Source organism: Typopeltis vanoorti, chromosome 1, assembly GCF_054136105.1.
Source record: "Typopeltis vanoorti isolate ZY-2024b chromosome 1, IOZ_Tvanoo_1.0, whole genome shotgun sequence".
Classification (NCBI taxonomy): Eukaryota; Metazoa; Arthropoda; class Arachnida; order Uropygi; family Thelyphonidae; genus Typopeltis; species Typopeltis vanoorti.
Window position 1 is genome coordinate 158,742,420 of NC_143549.1, and position 22,319 is coordinate 158,764,738.

A 22,319-nucleotide genomic window follows, 5' to 3' on the forward strand; every position below is an offset into this window, starting at 1 on the left:
GGAATAAGTGAGACGTGGTTGGAAGAGGACGACATCCTTAAAGGAATAGAGATGGAAGGGTATGATATGTTTCGTGAGGATAGAAGGGGTAAAAAGGGAGGGGGAGTGCTATTGATGATAGAGAAAGAGTTATGTCCATACAAGGTAGAGATGCAAAAGGGAAATAGGGCCAGTGGTTTTGAGGAAGTATGGTATGAGATAGAGGTGAATAGAATCAAATACTTGGTGGGATGTTGTTATAGACCTGGTAATGTGGATGGTGGTGATAGTGAAATGTATAGTCAAATAAGAAAAGGGTGATCATTATGGGTGATTTTAATTATGGCAATATAGACTGGAATGAAGAGATAGCAACTGGAAGTAAAGAAAATGAGTTTCTTGAGTTTTTGAGGGATAACTACCTCAGACAGTATGTAACAGAGGGCACATGAGGATTAAGGGTCTTTGATTTGGTCATGTCATCAGAGGATGTAATTATAAATGAGGTGTCAAATCATCCACAATTGGTGAGAGTGGCCATGAGGTGATTACCTGGGTGGTTGCCAGCAGTGCAAGGACCCCTATGAAAAAAGGGTATATGTGTAACTAAAAGAGGGGTGATTATGAAGATCTCAGGAGACAGCTTGCGGGTGTAGCATGGAATGAGGAGTTAGCTGGAAAAGAGATCAATGCAGCTTGGGGGATTTTCAAAAACTATTTAGTAGATGCAGTGTCTAAATGTATTCCAAGGATGAGAAGGTTAAATAAGGTAGGTGTGAGATGGATGAATAAAGAGATTAAGCATGCGATACAGAGAAAAAGGGGCCTTGTGGAGGCAGCATAAGAGAATTGGAAGTAACCAATTTCATGAGGTCTACAAAGACTAGGCGAGGAGGGTGACTTGGTTGGTGAGAGTAGCTAAAGAGAAGTATGAACAGCAGTTAGCTAATGAAGCCAAAAAAGAATCCGAGGGAGTTCTTTCAATAGGTAGCCAGCAAAAGAAAGAATGATTATGGAAGGATGACATTGATTGGAGAAAATGGTATAAAGACAACTGTTGCGGAATGTGTGGTGGAGATACTTATTCAGCAGTTCATAAAGGTCTTTCTTGTGAATGTGACTTCATGGAGAGATTGACAGCAGTTGATGATGGGGAGGAGAGACTGGCTGTAAGTGAACTAGAGGTGTTTGGGGAGTTGAGTAAACTAGATGTTAATAAAGCTGTGGGACTTCATAATATATCACCACGTATTCTGAAGGAATGTGCCAGAGAGATGACACCTACCTTGACATATTTTTTTAATACGAGTCTTGCACTTGGTCAAGTTCCTAAAGAGTGGAAGGAGATCAAGATTGTGCCACTTCATAAAGGAGGTGATCGAACTCAAGCATCAAACTATAGGCCTATCTCTGTGTCAGGTGTTGTGGTTAAGTTGTTGGAGAAGCTTGTGAGAACTAGGATCTAGAGTTGGGTTGACAACAATGGTATAATCTTTGATGGACAGCATGGATTTGCTAAAGGGAGGTCATGTTTTAGTAATCTACTTACTTATTACAATAAAGTGACTGCTTCCTTGGACAGAGGAGAAGGATACACAGTAATATACTTGGATTTCGCAAAAGCTTTTGATAGAATACCTCATGATAAGTTGACAGTCAAACTAGAGCAGATGGGGTTGGATATTAGATTAGTGCATTGGATTGGAGACTGGCTGTCTGATAGGTATCAACAAGTTGTGTATGGGGATGCGATATCCAGGAAAAGGAAAGTCACTAGTGGAATGCCTGAGGGGTCTGTTTTAGGGCCATTACTATTTAACTTGTATATTAATGATATTGGCAAAGATTTTGATGGAGATATTCAGTTGTTTGCAGATGATGCAAAGTTGGGACGAACCATAAAGAGTAGTGAAGATGTTGTGGCCTTGCAAGAAGACTTGAATAAATTGAGTTATTGGGCAAGCAAATGGGGATGTGAGTTCAATGTTGCAAAATGTAAGGTTTTAAAATTTGGAAAACAAAGATGGGATGCAGAATTTATGCTTGGTGAGAATATGTTGTTGGTAGAGGAAATAAGAGATATGCGGGTGATAGTGGATAAAGATCTAAAATTGAGGGGATACATCGCCAAAATTGTGACAACAACACAAAGACTTCTGGGAATGATGCGGAGGACACTGACTTGTAGAAGCAGGGAATTCTTGTTCCATTGCATAAGGCTTTGATTAGGCCACACATGGACTGTTGTGCCCAGATTTGGTTACTGGGTTTCCAAAAGGATGAAGAGATGTTGGAAAGGGTCCAAAGGTGGCTGACTAAGGTAGTTTCTGGCCTCTGGAATGTTGAATATGAGGAATGATTGAAAAGATGTAATTTGCAGAGTCTGGTGGAGAGAAGGAGGAGGGGAGATATGATATATATCTTCCCTCTTCTATGACTTCTTATATATGACTTCTCCACCACTGATCTTATAACAGCCTCTTACCTACAAGTTGGTAAGAGGTTGTTATAAGATCAGTGGTGGAGAAGTTCCACAGAGAATAATGAGAGATCAGGGGAGAACCAGAGGTCATCCCTGGAAACTGTATAAAGAGGGTGTGAGTAGGGGAGTGAGAGGCACGTTTTTTTCGTGGAGAGTTGTGAATGATTGGAATGCCTTGCCTGAGAGTGTGGTGTCTGCAAGGAATTTGAGTGTGTTTAAGACATGGTATGATGAGATGTGTGTGTGTGATAAAAGGACCTCTCAGATGAATCTTTGACTCCATGAGGTCTTGGGAAATGATAATAATAATAAGGAAGCAGAAATGATTTACACTTAGGAGCTAATTTCCTAGGCTCAGAGGCTGCTAATCAGTACCCTTGATTGTATACAGGAGGACTTAAAATTCACTTTCCTGTACCTTTGGGAATTTCACACATCCATATGCTCTCTCTCTCTCTCTCTTTTCCACACATTTCTCCACTACCTCAACACTCATATCCTTGAATCCAGTTTAATAAAGAATATAATCCCATCATCACCTTATAACAGTATGGTATTATTAAACACTAATAGATCCTTTATAACCAGATATCTCTCAGCTGAACTCAACCATATCCTTTGCATTTTTTTGGTTATTGATGATAATTACAATATAATTAACAAAATATAGAATATCACAACAAACTCACAGCATACAGATTATAATAATGCTATTAATGTATTTACTATATCTGGGGCACTTCAGAAAAGATAGCCATGGCTTGAACGAATTACAATATCTGTTTACCTTTGAAACTCCACATCAAGCCGACACCCTTTTTACCTTCCCTGAAGGATAGAATTCTTCACTCTGTTTTAGGAGATCTTTGTATCTCTGAGCTGACCAATTAAACAAAAGTGGAATACAACCAGAATTCATTTAGAAGAACAAAAAAATACATCTGCTTCTACAGTGTTGGTAGTTCATGCCCTGAAAACTGTCCTCAGAATCAAATGGGGTTGGAGATTGAGAGAAAGAAACACAGTACTTTATTGCATCAAATTTAAATATGAGATTGTGTGTGTGTGTGTGTGTGTGTGTGTGTGTGTGTGTGTGTGTGTGTGTGTGTGTCTTCACAGTTAGCCTAGTGGCTATGCACTTCACAACCATATGCCTGGGAAAGGAGTGTCCTAGGTTTGATTCCCATTGACGACATGAAGAGCTCAAGGATCTTCCTCCGCCATAGCGAAGTTAGCAGTCTTGAGCATGGACAGCTGGGTTTTTTCTGCCAGTTTATCAGGGGTTTTCATCCTGTGAATACATAGGCTATAGTCATAGAATACAGTACAACAAGGAAGGCAACAGGAAAGCACCTTGCTCATAGTCTCTTACAGACAAAACATCCGAATTACTCTGGCTAACTCACACCTTCAGTTGAAAAAAAAATCATTCCTTCCTTTGTAAAAAAAGTTTTTGTAAAAGAAGGATGATCTTGCAAGGATGTATGAATGACACAGAGGATAAATATTGAAAGTATTGAAAGAATTACCAGCCTGGTTGGCCAAGTGGATAGCGTATCTGCTCTCCAGCCAAAAGGCTGCGGGATGGAATCCCTCCATGGGCATATATGTTTGTGATTTTCTGTGGAAATACCAGTGGTGGTCGGCAGTAGATGACATTGGTGTAGTTGTAGTCATTTGGTGATTGAATGGTGGAGACAGAGTTGTAGAGCAGGTGCCCCTCTCTCAATGAGTCCTTGGACTCCCTGGAGGTGTCAAATAATAATAATAATAATAATAATAGTCATTTCCCTAGATGGTGGCATATATATAGCTACCCTTAAATAGCCAACAGGCTATAACTACAACAACATGTATATATATATATATTTTTATTTTTTATTTTTCTTTCAGGACTGCATTTCAAAAACAATCTTATCTCAATGAACATGAATGAATGAAACTCATCAAGATGCTGGAAACTGATTTTAAGGTTTCCCATGTAGCAACCAAAACCTCTCCTCTTACTTACATTCATAGAAAGTATCCTTCCTATAGGACTGTATAGGGTTCTAATTATTTATTTTTCTTCTTATTATTATTATTATGTGACCTTCATGCAGTCCAAGGGCTTGTTTAGAGAGGGCACTCTACTCTACAGTTCTCCATCTCCACCACTTAATTCACCAACTACACTTAACTGCCACTACTATTGTCATCTACACACAACACCATGTACTGCCCACCTCCACCAACAGTAGTATTTTTTCCTGTAAATTGCATGTGTTCTCAAGGCCAATTTATCTCTATGTGAGATGACAAAACCTAGTTTCCAGGAGAAAAAATCTTCCCACTTCTGTATGAGAGTGGCTAACTCACACCTTCAATTGAAAAAAAAAAAACATTCCTTCCTTTGTAAAAGAAGGATGATCTCGCAAGGATGTATGAATGACACAGAGGATAAATATTGAAAGTATTGAACATTCATTTCAATCTTTACTCAGCTAATTTCCATTAAATCAGGGAATAATTATCTTAATTATTTTTTGTTCTAATTCTTATACAGGAGTTGCTAAAACCAGCTTTAATTCAGGCACTTGAAAAAGAAAACTCTTATAAAAATTCATTTGAAGAGATTCAAATGCAGGATAAAACTTTTGATAATCAAGCCCAAAAGGAATACAAAAATTTCCCACAAGGAGAAGTTTTATACAGATTATTTCGGAAAAAGCCAAGGTACTTTTATTTGAGCACATAAGATATATAAGTGTATCAAAGAAATATAAAATGAAAATGTTATGACTTTTCTGCCCATTTTATATTTCTTTCTTACAGATACTAAAAAAAGAAAAAAAAATCGAACTATATATTGTTAAATTTATAGTAAAAAATATCTATCAAACAAACATGGTGTTTATAATAAAGTAACAAGAGTTGTTGATGAAGGAAAAGGATATTATTATTACTAACACCAGACCTCCATGGAGTCAAAAGACTCACCATGGTAGGTACACACACCCGTACACAAAGCTCCTCAAACTGTGTTTTAAACTCATTCAATGTGTCTGCATTCACCACAGTGCAGGCAATGCATTCCACTCATCAACTACTCTTTGTGAAAAGAACATCTCCTTACACCTTTGCTAATGCTTTCCTTATACAATTTTCAGAGATGTCCTCTCTTTCTTTTCCTTCTCCCATTCTATGAAATATCATCATCATCAATTTCCTGATATATATATAGCCTCAAGAGGTGTTCAGGATAGATACTATGATAGTACTATATGATTAAATTTACATTGTTATTAATCTCCTATCCACAATTTTCCTCCAAACTTGTCTATTACTTATCAGCACTCCAATATTGTCATAGCTAATATTTTGTGCTTCTAACATACTTCTGATTGAATCAATGCACCTTGACCTTGAGTCTCTTTCCTGCTTCTCTTCACCATTCTATTTAAGTGGCCATACCACCTTAGGTTAGCTCTGCTTACACATTTTTGAATGCTAACAATGTCAAGCTCCTTTCGAATATCTTCATTTTAATATGATCTGCCATTAATGTCTTCTGTTTACTCGCCTAATTTTTCTCAAAGCCTTCATATCTGCAGTCTCTTTTTTAAATAAAGCACTTGATCAAGTGCTTTATTTTTAACACAACTCTCAGATCCATAATTTAAAACTAGTTTGAATACTGCCTCATATACTGCTAGTTTGGTGTTTTGGCTAATTTCTGTCTTCTACTATATAAATTTATTCAGCTGACCACCCACCATATTTCTTCTTCTTCTGCAGCTTTTCCCACTTAAGTAGGGTCGCCGAGTCTCCTCCACAACCTCCTGTCTTGGGCTGTAGCCACATCCAAGTTCTTCATCCTCGAGTTCTCCTCCACTATCTCCCTCCATCTCCTCTTTGGCCGTTCGCACTTCCTCTTCCCCTGCACATCCATCTGCATGACCTTTCTTCTCACATACTCTTCCTCCCTCCTCATCACATGACCAAACCATCTCAACCTTGCCTCCTGTATCTTTGCTCCTAAGTTCGTAACTTTCACCGTTCACCTTACATAATCATTTCTCAGACGATTTTTTTTCTGGTCACACTGCACATCCACCTAAGCATTCTCACCTCCGCTACCTCCTGATGACATTTCCTTCCAGCTCTAGATCTGTCTCCTGGCTGCCATCCACTTTGCAACACATATACTCTGTCTTACCTCTGCTCAGTCTCATACCTCTCTCTTCCAGTACTTTCCTCCAACTTTCCAGTTTAGCTGCCACTTCTTCTCTTGATTCTGTACACAGCACGATGTCATCTGCATACAGCATTGTCCAAGTCACGTCTTCTCTCACCTCCTCCGTCACCAACCACCTCCATCACAATATTAAACAGGAACGGACTTAATGCTGACCCTTGATCCAAGCCAACTGTCACTGGAAAACTTTCCGTCTCTCCCAGGCAGGTTCGAACTCTTGTCTTCACATTTCTGTACATCTCCTGCAACAACCTGACATATTTCTCCGGTACCTTCTTTTTCCTCAAACACCTTCCATACTAGCTTTGCTTATTTATCTTCCTCAATTATAAATTCATTTAAATTGCCAGAGCAATCACTTTTCTTTTGCTGATGTTTAAATGAAGCCCAGCTTTGTTACTTTCCATCTTTACTAATAGAATCAACTGCTCCAGATCTTCCTTAATTTCAGCTTTGAGGATTGTATCATCTGAATATCTTAAATTATTTATTTTTCTGCCACCAGTCTTAATTCCAGCTGGATCTTTGTCTAAATCAGCCATTCTCATAATATAAATATATAAATATTTATATTATGCATTATAAATATTAAAAAGGTAGGGCAACAATGTACTGCCATACCACACCCCTTTTGCCTCTTGAACAATGTCTATTTCTCCAAAAGCTGTTTTTACTGAAGCTTCTTGGTTGTCATACAGAGCTCTCTTATCAAGAGAATTAGATGTTCAGGTATTCCCATTGATTTCATTACAATCCACAGTCTGTCAATCTACACTCAAAAGCTTTCTTATAATCAATAAAACAGATGACTACTCCTTCTGAAATTCTTTTGTTCTTTCCATAATCCATCTCATGTTTGCTATTTGGTCTCAAGTTCCTCTACCTCTCCTAAAGCTTGTCTCTGTTCTTGTGGCATTTCTCTATTTACGTATGACTCCAACCTTTGTTGGATCACTTTCAGCATAACTTTATTTGCATGTGAAATTAAAGCAATGATTCTGTAATTCTTACAATTTCTGGGATTCTTTTTTTTTTTATTTTTATTTTTTTTGAATTGGGATGAATACTGTTTTCCAATCTCTAGGCCAGTATATTTTCTTCCAAACCTGTTGACAAATCTTAGTCAATATATTCACTACTTCCTCTCATCTGTTCTCAATAATTCTACTAACTCTCCATTAGCTTTAGGAGCTTTTCCTTTTGGCAGCAGTTCCATTACTGATATCACTTTGCTTTTCATTATCATGGGTTCCTCAACAAATTCTCTCCTTTCAAATTCTACTTCCAGTATTATTATCTTTCTTGTACAAATCCTCTACATACTCTTTCCATCTTTTTTTCACTGCTTCTTCCATCAGACATTTTCCCAAATTACTTTTAACGATTTGTAATCTAGTGATAAACTTCTTGTAACATCATTTATTTTTCTAAACAGATCTCTTGTTCTACCCATACCCATAATATTGCTTTTTTCAATTCCCTTGCACCTTTTGTTTAGAGGGTTTCCTTTTATCTTTCCTAGCCTGTCTCTTGAAATCTGCACTCAGTTGTCTAGCTTTTTCTACTTGCCACATATTGAAGAAACTGCTAGGATTTTTCTTATCCTGATTGTTTTGTTTTCTGCTGATTTTGAACTTTTCTATACTCAACCACTGAGTCACTTTCCTAGTCTGCTCCTTATACTCTTTACCTTATAATTTTCCTGTTATCATCAGCATCAGTTCCTTTCCCTTAAAATTATTGAGGTTTATTTCTGTTCTTTCACTCATAATTTTTTTTAGAGTACTAAAACACAAAAGCACTAAATTATAAAAAGATGTTTAGTGACTGCCTTATATTTCACTGGATTTCTAACCAGCAGCTTCAGACAACTTATTATAGTCTGCAGGTGACAATGAGTAAAAGAAACAGTTAATGATGGACAAAAGATCTAAAGTCTTAATGTGGCACTTTCTAAAGATGTATAGCAGAAGGAATTACAGTTGTTGCTGTTGAAGTTGATCTTAAGATTACTTACTTTTAGATTTTTGGCAGATGCTGCCATGCTTGTTAAGGGTAGGAAAATGCTTACTCTAAAATAAGCAAAACTATTGCGGCTGTACTTGAAAAAAATGTTGTAAATCTTGAACTGTTGCTTGCCACATCGCAGACAACAGTTCAAGATTTACAACATTTTTTTCTCAGAAATGTCAGAGAAAAAGAGTAATAGAAAAGTTCAGTAGTTGTTAAGATCTTGGAGAAAGTAGTGAGGGACCATATACAGCATTGGGCAGATGAGGGTAATGTTATCTGTGAGAGTCAACATGGATTTGTGAAAGGGTGCTCTTGTTTTAGCAATATGCTAGCCTTTTATAATAAAGTTACAAGAACGTTAGATGAGGGAAAGGCATATACTGCAATTTTCTTAGACTTGGCGAAGGCATTTGACAGGGTGCCACATGATAAGCTGATGTTTAAGTTGCAACACATGGGTTTGGATGTCAGATTGGTCAACTGGATTCAGGATTGGCTGTCTGATAGGTATCAGAGAGTTGTGTATGGTGGAGCAGTTTCAAGGAGACAGAGGGTTACAAGTGGGGTCCCATGGGGCTCAGTGCTAGGACCTATATTGTTTAACCTTCATATCAATGACATTGCCAGCGGATTGCAAGGGGATATTCAGTTGTTTGCGGATGATGCGAAGCTGGGAAGGATTATTAGTAATAGTGCAGATTTGGTAGCCCTGCAAGAGGATTTAAATAAGCAAGATAGATGGGCAAATGAAGGGATCTCGGTTTAATGCAGCAAAATGTAAGGTCTTGAGGTTTGGGAAACATCGATGTGACACTGCATACTCTATGGGAGGAGTTATATTGGAGGAAGTAGGGGAGACAAGAGATCTGGGGTTGATGAATGATAGAAACCTGAAGTTTAGGGGACATATTGCAAAGGTGGTGAAGGTAACACAGAGGATTACTGCAATTATGAGAAGGACACTGACCTGCAGAGATAAGAGGGTTATCATTCCGTTGTATAAGTCTCTGATCAGACCACACTTGGACTATTGTTCTCAGATTTGTCCCCAGGATTTGAAGGGGATAAATTAACTGTGGAAAGGATACGAAGACGGATGACAAAGATGGTTTCAGGACTTCACAAGCATAGTTATGAGGAGCTGAGGGAATGTGGACTGCAGAGTTTTGTGGATTGAAGAAGAAGGAGAGGTGATATGATTGAGACTTTTAAACTGTTGAGAGGTGGTTACAGGGTTGACACTGGGGAGTTCTTTCGCTTGGTTGAACAGCGGGAAGGAGTGATGACAAGAGGCCATCCCTGGAAGTTACGAAAGGAAACTGTGAGCAAGAGGGTAAGGAGTGGTTTCTTTGCATGGAGGGTGGTTGAACCGTGGAATGCATTGCCTGATGGGAGCAAGAACGGTCAATGAGTTTAAAGAGTGGTATGATAGACTTTGTGTTTCTTAGGGGGGAACCTCCCCTCGATGAGTCTTGACAGACTTTATGTTCTTAGGAAGGACCTCCCACGATGAGTCTTTTGACTCCATGGAGGCCTGAATAATAATAATTATAAAAAAAGAAGTCAGGAAAGTAAAAAGTAGGCACCTGAAGAAATTTGAAATCCTCCAATAATGCCAACATATCATGCTCTACCCACAACTTTGTCATGATTGTGTAGTTATAAATTATTCATCACAGGCACACACAGAAGAATCTGCTAACCCTGTTAGTCAAGATCATAACTGGTTTAGGTTCACTATTGAACCTAAACAAGTTCCAAAACTAGAAATTAGGATGAACTTAGAATGTAGTATCTACAGTCTGTCACTACAGTAACTAATAATGTTCATTTAGATTTTAAAAAATGCAAGAATCTTAGTGATGATTCTACTTACTAAATCATCGTTTGAGATCCCACTATATCTCAGAAGGAAAAAAAAAATTTAAATTATTGAAAAAAAATATACTTCTTTGCTCAGAGAAATTATTTTTGGTTTTGATATTATTATTGCAAGAGACCTCTAGGGAATCAAGAACTCGTTGAGGGAGACCACATATCACCCACATCACCTCACTTGTCATACCTTCTTGAATTCTTCATGCTATTTGCACTTACAACCTCCAAGGCCAAGGCAATCCAGTTATGCATAGCTCTATTCTAGCTCTCACTCTTTTCTTGACTACATTCATTCTCAACTTCCATTGATATGCCCTCATCCTTTCACCACCTTCAATAAATGAAAACTATCAATTACTAGTATTCTGTATGATACTTTCAAAATTTTATAGGTATCTATCATATCACCCATATTTCTCTCATAATAATAATAATTATTATTATTATTATTAAACAAGACCTCATGGAGTTAAAGACTCATCTAGGAGGTCCTTTTATCTCACACACATCTCATCATATCGTGTCTTAAACACATTCAAACTCCTTGCAGACACCACATTCTCAGGCAAGGCATTCCAATCACTCACAACTCTGCATGAAAAAAACCTGCCTCTCATCCCCTACTCACACCCTCTTTATACAGTTTCCAGGGATGACCTCTGGTTCTCCCCTGATCTCCCACTATTCTCTGTAGAACTTCTCCACCATTGATCCTATAGCAACCCCTTACCAACTTGTAGGTCTCTATCATATCTCCCTTCTTCCTTCTCTCCACTAGACTCTGCAAATTACATCTTTTCAATCTTTCCTCACTCGACATTCCAGAGGTCAGAAACTACCTTAGTCAGTCACCTTTGGACCCTTTCCAACATCTCTTCATCCTTCTGAAAACCAGGTGAACAAATCTGGGCACAATAATAGTCCATGTGTGGCCTAATTAAAGCCTTATACAACGGAACAAGAATCTCCCTACTTCTACAAGTCAGTGTCCTCCACATCATTCCCAGAAGTCTTTGTGTTGTCTTCACAATTTTGGTGATGTGTCCCATAAATTTTAGATCTTTATCCACTATCACCCCCAGATCTCTTATTTCCTCTACTTCCAACAATATATTCTCACCAAGCATAAATTCTGCATCCCATCTTTGTTTTCCAAATTTTAAAACCTTACATTTTGTAACATTGAACTCACATCCCCATTTGCTTGCCCAATCACTCAATTTATTCAAGTCTTCTTGCAAGGCCACAACATCTTCACTACTCTTTATGGTTCGTCTCAACTTTGCATCATCTGCAAACAACTGAATATCTCCATCCAAATCTTCATCAATATCATTAATATACAAGTTAAATAGTAATGGCCCTAAAACAGACCCCTGAGGCACTCCACTAGTGACTTTCCTTTTCCTGGATATTGCACCCCCATACACAACTTGTTGATACCTATCAGATAGCCAGTCTCCAATCCAATGCACTAATCTAATATCCAACCCCATCTGCTCTAGTTTGAATGTCAACTTATCATGAGGTACTCTATCAAAAGCTTTTGCGAAATCCAAGTATATTACTGTGTATCCTTCTCCTCTGTCCAAGGAAGCAGTCACTTTATTGTAATAAGTAAGTAGATTACTAAAACATGACCTTCCTTTAGCAAATCCATGCTGTCCATCAAAGATTATACCATTGTTGTCAAACCAACTCTGGATCCTAGTTCTCACAAGCTTCTCCAACAAATTAACCACAACACCTGACACAGAGATAGGCCTATAGTTTTATGCTTGAGTTCGATCACCTCCTTTATGAAGTGGCACAATCTTGCCCTCCTTCCACTCTTTAGGAACTTGACCAAGTGCAAGACTCGTATTAAAAAAATATGTCAAGGCAGGTGTCAACTCTCTGGCACATTCCTTCAGAATACGTGGTGATATATTATGAAGTCCCACTGCCTTATTTACATCTAGTTTACTCAACTCCCCAAAACCTCTTGCTCACTTACAGTCAGTCTCTCCTCCCCATCATCAACTGCTTTTAATCTCTCCATGAAGTCACATTCACAAGATTGAAAGATCTTTATGAACTGCTCATTAAGTATCTCCACCACACATTCTGCAACAGCTGTCTTTATACCATTTCCTCCAATCAATATCATCCTTCCATAATCATTCTTTCTTTTGCTGGCTGCCTATCGAAAGAACTCCCTAGGATTCTTTTTGGCTTCATTAGCTAACTGCTGTTCATACCTCTCTTTAGCTACTCTCACCAACCAAGTCACCTCCTTGCCTGGTCTTTGGTGCACAAATTCTCAATCTCACCTTGTAGTTTACATACTGCAGTCTTGACATCATTTTTAACACTCTCCTTTGCACCCTCTTTACTGTATCTGCATTGCCATGGAAAGTAGGAGACTAGACCTGCACATATTGGTCCAGATGAGGTCATATCAAAGCCTTATAAAGAGACAAAAAGGCTTCTTATATTTACATGTCAGTATTAATTTCAGCATTGTAATTATTCTCTGAGTTGTATTTTCAATCTTTGTTACATGGCATTTGAGCTTCACCTTCCTATTTACTAAATCCCAAGATTCCTAGCCTGTTCAGTTTTTTCTAGCATAACCCTGCCAATATAATTTGCTATCAGATATTTCAACACCAAAGTGCATAATTTTACATTTAGTAACATATTAAACTAATAAAATATGCTATCAGATATTTCAACACCAAAGTGCATAATTTTACATTTAGTAACATATTAAATTAATAGCTATTGTCATATTCCCACATTTCCAGCTTATTCATGTCATTCTACAAGTATTTCATGTTAGTTGCATTCCTGATTATCCTTTGTTCATCAGCAGATAGTTGAATGTAACCTGTTAAATCCTTGTCAATGTCATTATTGTAAAGATTGAATAACAACAGACTAAGGACTGGTCACCTTGAATATTGTAGATCCACATCAATTATACACAACTTTTTGATCTGTTGTATAACCATTTTCTTAATCAAACTAGTAATTTATAATTCAGCCCCATTATCCTCCAACTTATGCAACAGCCTTCCATGCAGAATCCTGTCAAAAGCTTTAACAAAGTCCAAAAATATCATAATGTATCCATTATCCTTGTCTAACTCAACTATGACATGATTACAAAATATGCAAGTTACTCAAAACATGACTTTCCCTCATAAACCCTCATTGAAAATTATAGATTCTTTGTCAATCCATTTCTGTATGTGATCTCTTACCATCTTTTCCAAAATCATCACTACCACTCCAGAGATATTGATACATCAATAGTTAGATACATCAGTCTTTGCAATACAAAATTTCATCCTTCTTTTATAAATGTACCATTAACAGACACTATTGATTTAATAAAGTCTAACCTCCTACCTTATATCTTTGATTTATTCAGATTTACTGTGTACAGGTTACTTTACTTCGTAAGGAAAAATATACAAATTAATGGTACTACAATGGGTTTCCACATCCCCTCTGGCCAATTTTTAAACGAATCATTTTGAGAACAAGACACATTGTAGATGCTTTAACATCTTTATTAGGTACACTATTTATTTACCATTTGGCCCCCATGGGCAAGGTACTTTTAAAGAAAAGTGCCTGAAATTCACTTTATATCAGAAAATAATCAAATAACTGTCTTCCTTTTCTTGAAATATTAGCCACATGCTTTTCAGATGTTTCACCATCTTAGTTCATTCATAGAAAGCTAATGCACTCTGGAAGATATCTACATAAACAGTCATATCATTATCCAGCCCAACAGTATGGTATTCTCAAAATACTCGTAGAGCCAGAGCTGTTTCTAGTGATGCAGCCATTTCCACAGAATGCCACACTTTTGACTAATGGCTATAGCTCCTCCAACAAAATAGAAAAACTTGGAAGGAGAGCAAGATTGTGTTGCTTCATAAGTGAGCTGATAGAATGCAAGCATCAAATTATAGGCCTATCTGTGTGTCAGGTGTTGTGGTTAAGTCGTTGGAGAAGCTTGTGAGAACTAGGATCCAGATATGGGTTGACAACAATGGTATTATCTTTGATGGACAGCACGGATTTTCTAAAGGAAGGTCATGTTTTAGTAATCTACTTATTTATTACAATAAGGTGACGACTTCCTTGACAGAGGAGAGGGATACACAGTAATATACTTAGATTTTGCAAAGGCTTTTGATAGATTACCACACAACTAGTTGATAGTCAAACTAAAGTGGATAGAGTTGGATATTAGATTAACATTAGATTAGAGACTGGCTATCTGATGAGACTGGCAAGTTGTATATGGGAGAGCAATATCCCAGAAAAGGAAAGTCACCAGTGGTGTACCTCAGGCAGGGGTGTGGCAGTAGTGTCCGGCACCTGTGTGCAACTGAAGGCGCCAGACTCTACTAAAGACTCCTCCCCCACTCCAATAAAAAAATCACTTTAAAAAAAAGTGATTTTTTTAAAGTATTCCCTCCTCTTTGGCGCCTTTACTATCCTGGTGCCTGTGTGCATCGCACACATTGCACATATGGTCAGCACACCCTTGATCTCATGGGTCTGTTTTAGGGCCATTACTGTTTAGCTTGTATGTTAATGATATTGGTGAAGATTTGGATGGAGATATTCAGTTGTTTACAGATGATGCAAAGTTGGGATGAACTATGAAGAGTAGAGAAGATGTTGTGACTTTACAAGAAGACTTGAATAAATTGAGTGATTGGGCACGGGAATGGGGATGTGAATTCAATATTGCAAAATGTAAGATTTTAAATCTTTTCTTTTAAGCTTACACGATGATCTGATTGCATTTTTGGAAAATTATGGAGACAACTACCGTGTTTGAATAAAAACTTTAGTTTAATATAACTAAAATCTACATTCAACGTTTCGACCTTTATGTCAAGGTCATCATCTGGAGCATATAACTATACACAGAAAACAAGCTACATTACAATCAAACTGGTTTGTTAAAGATACCGACCAACCGCTACAACAATTGTTGGCCTGACCTCTGGTGAAAAAAAAAATAAAATAAATAAATAAATATACATCAACGCTAGTCCTATTATTAGTGTTATCTGTTATTGTTATGTCCAATGTATTTCTACAACCAACAGATAACACTAATAATAGGACTCTAGCGTTGATGTATAATTTTTTTATTTTATTTTATTTTATTTTTTCACCAGAGGTCAGGCCAACAGTTGTTGTAGCGGTTGGTCAGTATCTTTAATAAGCCAGTTTGATTGTAATGTAGCTTGTTTTCTGTGTATAGTTATATGCTCCAGATGATGACCTTGACATAAAGGTCGAAACGTCGAATGTAGATTTTAGTTATATTAAACTAAAGTTTTTATTCAAACACGGTAGTTGTCTCTATATAAAAGGACCTTTTATATGAGTCTTTGACTCCATGGGGTCATGGGGTAACAATAATAATAATAATAATAATTAAATGCATGCCTACTTTCTCCTTCCCATCATACAATGACAAAGCACCACTATTTCTATTCCATATATCTGAGGCATGTCTGAAAAGATCCAAATGCTAATATATGACCTTCTCATCACATTCAAACTACATGTAAAATTAGTAGCTCGGATGTGCTCTCTTAAGGATTCCATCTTCTAGCACATACTGGAGTGTATATAGTGTTCTGTAACTTGGCAGACTCTGGATGGACAGATAGACAGACGGAAAGATCTGTTAGCATCTGCCTCAGAGAACAGAAGAAATACATTCATTACTATCATTATGGAAAATAATGACTGGCAGACCACACTTTGAACATCCATTAACACAGAATTAGATGGACTAAAAAACTTTGTGCTTTATAGAAGTTATCACAGATCAAAGAGACTATTTTTAGAATCAGCAGTGGCTCTGGAGCATTCAATGCATAATCAATGCAAGCATGCTGCAGTAATCTGCCAAATATTTGGATGACAGTCATCTTAAGATCAACTTCAACACAACAGTTGTATTAACTTCTTTATATACAATGTCAGAGGACACCACATTATCACTTTAGATCATTTTACATTACAATTTGAATTGTTTCACTTATTCATTGTTGTCCGCGCGGTTAGCCTAGTGGCTATGCGCTTCGCAACCATATGCCTGGGGAAGGAATGTCCTAGGTTCGATTCCCGTCGGTGACGTGAGGAGCTGAAGGATCTTCCTCAGCCATAGCCAAGTTAGCCAGTCTTGGGCGTGGACAGCAGGGTTTTTTCTCCAGTTTATTCTGGGGTTTTTCATCCCACAAAGCAGGCTAATGACCTTGAGAACTCAACACTACAGGCCATAGGATACACCGGGGCATAAGGCTGACCACCTTTTCCTGTAAATGGAGTGAGGTCCGATGATCAATGGACCCTCGACACCGCAAGGTAAAAGAGGGTATAAGGAAGATGAGATGAGATGAGATACTCATTGTTGTATGTATACTATAATGAGTAGTTGTGCTCTGAAGGTACTGGTTTCAAATCCATTGAAATATAAGCCACTCAATGAATATCTTTTTAAAATTTAGTGTTTTTTTTGTTGTAATATTGTAAAAGTTACGAATAATCTCAGACTTCGAAACCTGTCTACCAGATCTCTGTTCTTTATCTAAAATCAAAATCTAGGAAAATAGCCAGAAACATTGAAAACATTAACTGCATCCTGAAAGTAAAATCTATAGAACAAGTAAAACATTTCAGCTATTTGTGCAGAGTACTGTGCACAGGCTTTTAAGTTGTGCACAGTACAAAGGCACCACCTATAAGGGGGTGCGGGTGGGGGGGGGGCACCATTCATATCATAGACATCTTCATTATTTTGAAAATTTATCTTTTTTATTGTAACTTTTTTTGGCTCCAAGATGAGATTTGCATATTTATTATTACAGGGATATATTATACTGTTCTGCTCTGACTTAAGAAGTAGAAATGAATTTGATAATTATACTTTAATTTTCCAACTGATGTACTGATATATGATAAATTTTCTTTCATTGAGGTAAATTTCCTTCCTTCCTTTCTTTCCTTTCCTTTCTATAAAGAACACACAACACTTTATAAACAAAATTAAAAACATAACACTCGACAAAGATGATCTATTAGTCAGTTTCAACATTTCTGCTCTTTTCACAAATGTCCCAATCAATGACACAATTCTTCTCCTATGGAACAAATTTCTGCCTGACATTATGGCTTCTTTGTCCACGTACTATGTTCCGGTTACTTCATGTGGCAAAATAAATTTTACCTACAATAAGAAGGTACGGCCATGGGCTCACCACTATCTCCCCTCCCCCCCAATTGCTAACTTCTATATGGAGGCTTTTGACAAAGTCATGTTGATTCCTTCACTCTAAAACCTACAGTGTGGCTTAGATAGTTGACGATGTGTTCGTTATCTGGCCACATGGGTGATAAACATTAAACACATTCCTTAGCCACCTGAACAAACAACACAAACGCATACAATTTACTATCAAAATTGAAAATCAGAACTCGCTCCCGTTCCTGGATACACTGGTCACACATCTTCCTTCTGGCAGTCTATCCTTCATGGTCTACCGCAAACTGACACACACTGGCCAATACATACCACCACCCATCACAAAAATATGGAGATATTAACACTCTTAAAAGCAGAGCTATAACAATTTGCTCTAACCAGCAAGCTCTTCAGCAAGAACTAAAAATCATCAGCGAACATTTATAAATAATGGCTATAACAAAAATACTATTAATAAAGTCCTTCATAAAACATCATCAAAAAAGAATCTAGATTACAGTAACCATAGCCATCCCATACATTATAGGGTTATCAGAAATCCTGGAGTCTATTGCATCCACTGCACCTGTAACTTACCATACATTGGTGAAACTGGATGTACAATCCCTATACGTACGAAAGAACACATAAGACACATTAAATATAACAATTTCAGTGAAGCAGGCCTCTCAGATCACGCTCTCAACAGCTTACACCCAAATTGACTGGAAAAGTATCCACTCTTTACACCATACAAAAACTTGGTATGAAAGAAAATTTAAGGAAGCCTGCGAAATTCTGATAAACCACCCAAATATCAACAATTATGGTGGCATGAAAATTCCAAGAATCTGGATGCCACATATTCAGCCTACTTAATTTTTAGTATCTAACATATTTCAGGACTCTAGGCAACCTTCAGCTAGTATTGAAAACCATTCTACACTGACTGGTTGGAATTTATATATATCATCATGTTGTTGATATATATATATATATATATAGACTTGTTGCTCCTCAGCCCAATGTAATGTTACAACCAATAGATAATAATAATAATAATAGGACTCTAGTGTTGATGTAGTAAGGTTGTTTTTTTTTCACCAGAGGTCAGGCCAATAATTGTTGTAACGGTTGGTCAGTAACTTTAGCAAACATGTAGTTTGTAGTGCAGCTTGTTTCTCTGTATATAGTATATATGCTCCAGAAGATGACCTTAATATAAAGATCGAAATGTCAAGTGTGGATTTTGGTTTATATTAAACTAAAGTTTTACTCAAACACGGTAGTTGTCTCCATAATTTTTCAAAATGGATATATGGTAAATGATCAGTATGTTACATAAAAAATAAATAAAAATAGCTATTGGTATTACCAATATATAATATAACTGGCTAAATTTGATATTTCACACAGTTTATATTACTGTACTGGAATGGTACCATGGAGAGTTATCAGTACCTTCATCATTATCATCATCATCAAATTCCTGACATGTACCTTCAAGGGGGTGTACAGGATGTGATAGTACTACATTAAAAACTTACATCATTAATAACTTCCTATCTACAATTTCCTCCAAATAAATCTGTAACCTGTCAACACTTCATCGTTATCAAATCTTATATTTCTGTCTTCTAAGGTTTTCCTCTAGGTCTCTTTCCTGCCATCCTGGCTAAGACTTGTTTTGCTAATATTTTACTTCCCATTCTGTTTAAGTAACTTTCCACCTGAGATTAGCTCTGCTAACACATTCCTGGATGTTAACAATGTTAAGTTTTTTCCTAATATCCTTATTTTTAATAAGATAGTGCCATTGATGCCATCTGTTCACAACCCTAATCTTTCTCAGGACTCTCATATCCATGGGCTCTTGTCTTTGATCAAGTGTTTTATTTCTAACTCATCTCTCAAATCCATAAGTTAAAGGTTTGAAAACGGTCTTGTATACAGTTAATTTAGTCTTTTGCTGATTTCTTTCTTATTCCATATATGTTTATTCAGTTCACTTCCTACCATACAGGCTTTGTTGATTCTGTTGTCTATTTCCATATTTAATTTTCACTAAAAGTCGTGCCTAAGTAGCTGAAATGTTTTACTTGTTCTATAGGTTCTCCATTCACAATGCAGTGTTGATATTTTCAATCTTTCTGCCTATTTCATTGTCTTTGTTTTTATTCTATGATTTTCATACCAAATTTATTACAATAGTTATTCAATTTAGTCAGGGAATCTTGCAGACATGTACTAGATTTATTTAAATATATAAATTAATCTGAGATTAACATCTCCAATTTTGATATCAGGTTTATTATTACCACTTTCCCTCATAATGTGATCCATATAGATAATGAATAACAGAGGGGATGTACATTCTTATCTGACACCAGATTTAATATCAAACCATCTTCATGTACTTCCTTCAATTCTAACTGCTGACTTTCAACTCAAATAAACACTAAGTATGGCTGAGTATAATGTTCAATTTGCACCATATAACTGTAACGTTTTGAATAGCTTTACTCTTGGCACCTTTTCATATGCCTTTTCCAGATCTACAAAACTTAAATACGGATCTTTGTTATATAGCCGTGATTTCTCAACTATTTGTTATTAAGTGAAAATCTGATCCAGACAGCCTCTATTTGGCTTAAATCCAGCTTGTTCTTCACCAAGCTTCCCTTCCACAATCCTTCTCAACCGTTTCTCAAGTATACTTGCATAAATCTTACCAGGAACACTCAGTAGGGAAATACCTCTGTAATTCCTTTTTATATAATGACCATGAGAGCTCTACTCCAATCATCTAGAATCCATCGCTCTGTCCAGGCCTTCTGAACTATTCAGTGCAACCACTGTAAGACTTTTATACTCTATACTTGAGCATTTCTGGTCAAATATTGTCTACTTCAACTGCCTTTCCATATTTCAGCCTTTTGATGGCTTTTTCTACTTCAAGTATGGTTATGTATTCCTGATTGCATGCTTGTTGAGTGTTTTTTACCACTGTGCTTCACTGCATGTGTGAAGACAACACAAAGGCTTCTGGGAATGATGCGGAGAACACTGACTTGTAGAAGTAGGGAGATTCTTGTTTCCATTGTATAAGGCTTTGATTAGGCCACACATGGACTATTGTGCTCAGATTTGGTCACCTGGTTTTCAGAAGGATGAAGAGATGTTGGAGAGGGTCCAGAGGTGACTGACTAAGGTAGTTTCTGACCTCTGGAATGTCGAGTACGAGCTAAGATTGAGAAGATGCAACTTGCAGAGTCTGGTGGACAGGAGGAGGAGGAGAGGAGATATGATAGAGACCTACAAGTTATTAAGGGGTTGTTATAGGATAAATGCTGGTGAGGTTCTACAGAAAATAGTGGGAGATCAGGGGAGAACCAGAGGTCATCCCTGGAAGCTGTATAAGGAGAGCGAGTAGGAGAGTGAGAAGCATGTTTTTTTTCATGCAGAGTTGTGAATGATTGGAATGCCTTGCCTGAGAGCATGGTGTCTAAAGAATTTGAGTGTGTTTAAGATGCTGTGTGATGAGCTGTGTGTTTGATAGAAGGACCTCCTAGATGAGTCTTTGACTGCATGGTCTTGGGTAATAATAATAAAATATTACTCACTACATTGAGGATATCTTTTTCTCCAGTTTTTATGCCACTTTTGTCATCTCTAATTCCTTGTACAGCACTCTTTCCTTCATTTCTGAGCTTTCTTCAACAACCTCCAGAATATTTTGCCACCTTCCTGATATTTATTTTCTACATTCTCCAAAGTCTTCTCATGACTTTTTGTTTAGCTAGTTTTACACAGTGTTTAGCTTTCTTACATTTGTGTCTGTATTCTCTAAGAGCACAAGCTAACTTATTCATCAATAGCTTTAGTTATGCTTTCTTCTTTTTTTTCACTGCCTCTTTAATTGCCTGTGTTCACCATGGAGTTCTGTTTTTTTATACTTGCAGACAACCTCACAACACGTCTCTCTGGCTGAATCAATCAATGTTTTCTTCAGTGTTTGCCACTGAATCTCCAATGTTTGGTTCCTGTTATCAAACTCTTTAATTTTGTCTTCAATAATGTTTGTGTATTTTAGTCTACAGTTCACATCTGAGAGCTGCTCAACTTTTATTCACTTTAAAAGTTCCTTACATGTTCTTCTCAATATAAAATTAAATTTTATCCTGCTAAAATCTAAACACTGATCACTTCCAGTTTCAAATCCTCTGTACACTCTAGAGTCCTGCAACAGTAAGAAACCATCATTATCGGCAATGACATAGTCAAAGAGACTGTTCTTATTCCTTGCCTCTTCTCTCCATATGAATTTGTGGACATATTTATGTTGGAACATTGTGCTAGTAATAAACAATCCATATCCTGAGCAGAAATACAGCATATTTTCCATTTTTATTAGCTTTCTACTTTTCTTCAAATTTTCCCAAAATATTTTTGTA

At 37.0% G+C, this 22,319-nt stretch overlaps 1 protein-coding gene across 1 annotated transcript in view; it reads left to right on the forward strand.

Annotated features, from left to right (window-relative positions):
- LOC150110580 (cilia- and flagella-associated protein 43) overlaps positions 1-22,319 on the forward strand; it is a 258,702-nt gene that overhangs the window by 112,524 nt on the left and 123,859 nt on the right. The window contains exon 6 of the mRNA XM_090401995.1: positions 5,007-5,176. Within this exon, the coding sequence (XP_090258121.1) occupies positions 5,007-5,176 (170 nt within the window). The remainder of the gene's footprint in view (positions 1-5,006; positions 5,177-22,319) is intronic.